The sequence below is a fragment of the Palaemon carinicauda genome, chromosome 42, assembly GCF_036898095.1.
Source record: "Palaemon carinicauda isolate YSFRI2023 chromosome 42, ASM3689809v2, whole genome shotgun sequence".
In the NCBI taxonomy this organism is placed as follows: Eukaryota; Metazoa; Arthropoda; class Malacostraca; order Decapoda; family Palaemonidae; genus Palaemon; species Palaemon carinicauda.
The window spans coordinates 19667163-19670885 of NC_090766.1; the positions used below are offsets into that span (position 1 = coordinate 19667163).

Consider the following 3723-nt stretch of genomic DNA (forward strand, 5'->3'; position numbering starts at 1 on the left):
TAAAGGAATATTTTGACTTTAGTAACTTTCCCAAAGACCATCATTTGTACCATGCAAGAGAGAAGGGGAGTCTTGGTCTCTTAAAGCTTGAGACTGCAAATGACCACATCACCAAATTTATAGGTGTCAAGCCTAAAGTATACTCTTACAAGATAATGAATAGCCGACCTAACACTCTTAAAGGTATTCAGCAGTCAATCCGACATTCTATAGAACATCAGCGATATAAGGATTCCATAGGGAAGAGTGATATATTGACAAAAGAAGTGTATAGCCTGCAAAATATTGAGGGGATTATGTGTTTAACCCGTGATCGTAAGATGGCCCTATCTCCCTACGAAGATAAGAGAGATTACTTGACGCCATATGAATCTTACTCGTAAGGTCATCCAAAGGTTCGTGATGATATGGCTGGAAAGGTTAATGAACTTTCATCCCTCCCTTCGGCTATCACACTGTGTGGAAACCTCTCGCCCCTCCTCCTCCTCCTCCAAGACCTAATCCTACTCTTTCTTTGCAAAGATTTCTCAAGAAGTCAATTATTGAGACGAAGGAGTAAAAATAACAATGCACTGATGAGGGTACGTAGTCAATATTCCCCTCCTCCTCCTCCTCCTCCACATTCTTCACCCTCTACATCTGGGATGGTATCATTACAGACAGGTGTCTCTCCCACAGGTTGCATGAAACGGAGGGGAATGCACAACAATCTCAATTCACGCAAGAAGAGAAGGGGTATACAGACTGGTAGAATAATTATCACAGAGGTTGAAATTCGTGACGAAGGCGAAGACTTCACCTCTTAACCGCTACTTCCTGCTACAGCAGTACACCTCTCACTTTTTTTTCCTCTAATACTCACCTTCTCATCCCTAACTCATGGTAAATAGCACTGACTGTGACACTGACCTGATTCAAGTCCGTAAATGCATCTGTAACTCGTTTGGTTTAAAAGAAAAACAGCAAAACATCCTCATCATCATTAAATTTCCATAATGTTTCTAGTAGCTCACGCCCTAATAATGGTAACATTAAAAACACCTTGTGTAAACAGATCTAAATAAAGACTTTTATATATAATAGCACCCACTTGAATGAAGGAAATACAAAATTTTGAAACTCTAAATAAATGTAAATAAAATTTTAGAAATTATAAATCCAGCGTTTCACTAAACTGAACACCTGCTATAATATAATTTATAGATATGTATATATTGAAATAGTTCCTCATTGGCCTTCACACCTTCACAATGACAACTTCAAGCTTCCTAAAGACGTGACAAATTATTTTCCTCCCCATCCAGGATAATAATACAGTAGCGGTACGATTATTTTGCCGCTAGTACGCGCGGCAAATCAATAGCTGTGAAAAGCGGTAAATACGGTCTAACTTCCGTTAGAAAATACCTGAGCAAAAAAATCACTAATTAGCATCTTTCTCATTCTTCCCTGAGTGCGTGGGTGGACTGCACTAACCCGTTAGTCTCTCCCGGAAGTGCCTAGAGGAAGGTTTGTGAGACTTACTGTGCATGCTTAAACCCAAATTTTGACCTAAGCACTTGGGTTTAGAGTGTTGTAGTGACCATAATAATAATGTCCACGGGTTATACATCCCACGAGAACATTGTGAGAGTGATAGAGGGTCACAAAATAGGTTTAAAAACAAAACAAATAAGTGAACAAACTGGTGTAAAGCCGAGAACCATAAGGAACATCCTTGCTAAGTATAGGGCGTGGGGGGGTACCACCGTACCCATCCATTCAAAGAGCACTGGGAGGTCTTTGAAAGTGTCTGAGCGAACTCTTACGGTGTTGAAACGTGAGGCAGAGCTTCATCCTACTCACAGTGCATGTAAATTTAAGGAAGAAAACTCAAACATTTTGGGAAACGTGGCTGTTAGGACAGTGCGCAAGTATCTTAGCAAAAACCTAGGTTTCAAGAAAGTTGTTGCGTGGAAGAAGCCCCTTATTACAGCTAAACATAAGGTTCAAAGAAAGGATTTTGTCAAGGAATATGGTCAATGGGGTGTAGATGAGTGGAAACGAGTGTTGTTTAGTGATGAAGATGAAGCAACGTTCTTAGTTAGTTCTGGCTATTGTTCGAAAGGCTTTGCCAAAGGCGTGAAAAGTACCCTGCGGGGGTAATGGTATGGGGTTGTGTGGGTTTTGGTGGTGTTGGAGAGTTGGTTGTGTTTGAGAAGAACGTAAGGGTTAACCAACAAATTTATTATACATTATTGAATGATGTTTTAGAGTCGAGTTTTGAAAAGACTGGCTGTGACACTTTTCAACAGGACGGGGCACGTTGCCACACAACTACTTTGATCCTTAATTGGTTTTCTGATTGTTACATTAAGCTTTCAAATAAGTGGCCAACTAATTCCTCTGACCTCTCACCTATTGAGAACCTTTGGGCGTTTATTAAACGCAAATTATAGGACAGGGACGTCTCTACAGTTGAAAAACTCAAGGCCGCCATACGCGAGGTCTGGGAAAGCATTGACCCAGCGCTTTGTGAAAACTTGATTTCTTCCATGCCCCGACGACTCGAAGCTTGTAAGAAGAACAAGTTTGGCCCTTCCAAGTATAAGGTGATGATTGGTGAGTAATTAGTTAAAATTTCATATATTTATCACTAACCATTTTTTTTTACAGATTATTTTAGTTAGTGGTAGGTCTCACGACCGCACGAAATACGCTAGCGGCAAAACAATCGTTCCGCTCCTGCTGGATATAGCAATTCAGGGAAAACACAGTTGGCTCAAAAGATTATCGAAAAATATCATGAAGTCTTGCACACTATCCTGTACTGTGGAGTAGACAATCATCCCTTAGGGCGGCATACCGAAATTAGAAATAAATTTAGAATTAGTAGGGAGATCCTGAATCCTTTTGAATATACAGACAGTACTGTAGGAGATCTGGGCTTATTCGTCCTTGATGATTGCTTTATAGAAGCGTGTGATACTGTGATAATAACTTTGTCACAAGCATTCACTGCAGGTCGACACTCAAATATTTCAGTAATATTTATAACTCAGAACGTATTCCACTCGGGTAAATTTAGCAGAAGTATAAGTCTGAATTGTTCTCATTATATATTAATGAGGAATAGGGATATTGGTCACCTCGAAATACTCAGACGTCAGTTGTATGGCAAGAGGAAGAGTCCTGACTTTGCTGAAATATATAAAAGGGCTTTATCTCATAATAAGTATGGTTATTTATTAGTGGATCTGGGACCGAACACTCCAGAAGAATTACAACTTCGTACTAACATAGTAGGGGAGACCGAGTATCAAGTCATTTTTCAATGGTGAGAAAAAGGCATAACTCAATTTTAAAGAAACTTTACGAAACTGAAAAGTCACCGAATAGCTACGGTGGTGTAGACATTTAAAAATGCGAGAAAGGTGGATGAAAACATTACTGGGAGTATTGTTAGATTTTTTCTAGAAAGCCAGGCATCATATACCTTACATAAAATCATGCGGAAAAATAAGGAATTAAAGGTTTATTTTAGTGATAGATATTCAGCATTCATTAAACGCAGCACCATATTCAAATGGGATGACTCACAAAAAAATAACCATGCAATATGTTAAGGGTGATTCATTCAGGAAGGGGGATGTGCAGACAATTCATATAACTTTCAGCATTGAAGCATCCAATCTGCTGGGCTTCAGAGATGATACAGAATATATAATCCATGGAAAAGGAGAG

General features: G+C 39.3%; 1 protein-coding gene across 1 annotated transcript; it reads left to right on the top strand.

Annotated features, from left to right (window-relative positions):
- The first annotated feature begins 1593 nt into the window (after positions 1 to 1593).
- LOC137633035 (uncharacterized) lies at positions 1594 to 2145 on the top strand. The gene has a single exon (XM_068365201.1). The coding sequence runs from the start codon at positions 1594 to 1596 to the stop codon at positions 2143 to 2145; it is 552 nt and encodes a 183-aa protein (XP_068221302.1).
- Positions 2146 to 3723: the final 1578 nt, after the last annotated feature.

Bases quoted from the DNA above. Each gene is read 5' to 3' on its own strand.
- LOC137633035 (XM_068365201.1), top strand. From the start codon at position 1,594: ATGTCCACGGGTTATACATCCCACGAGAACATTGTGAGAGTGATAGAG.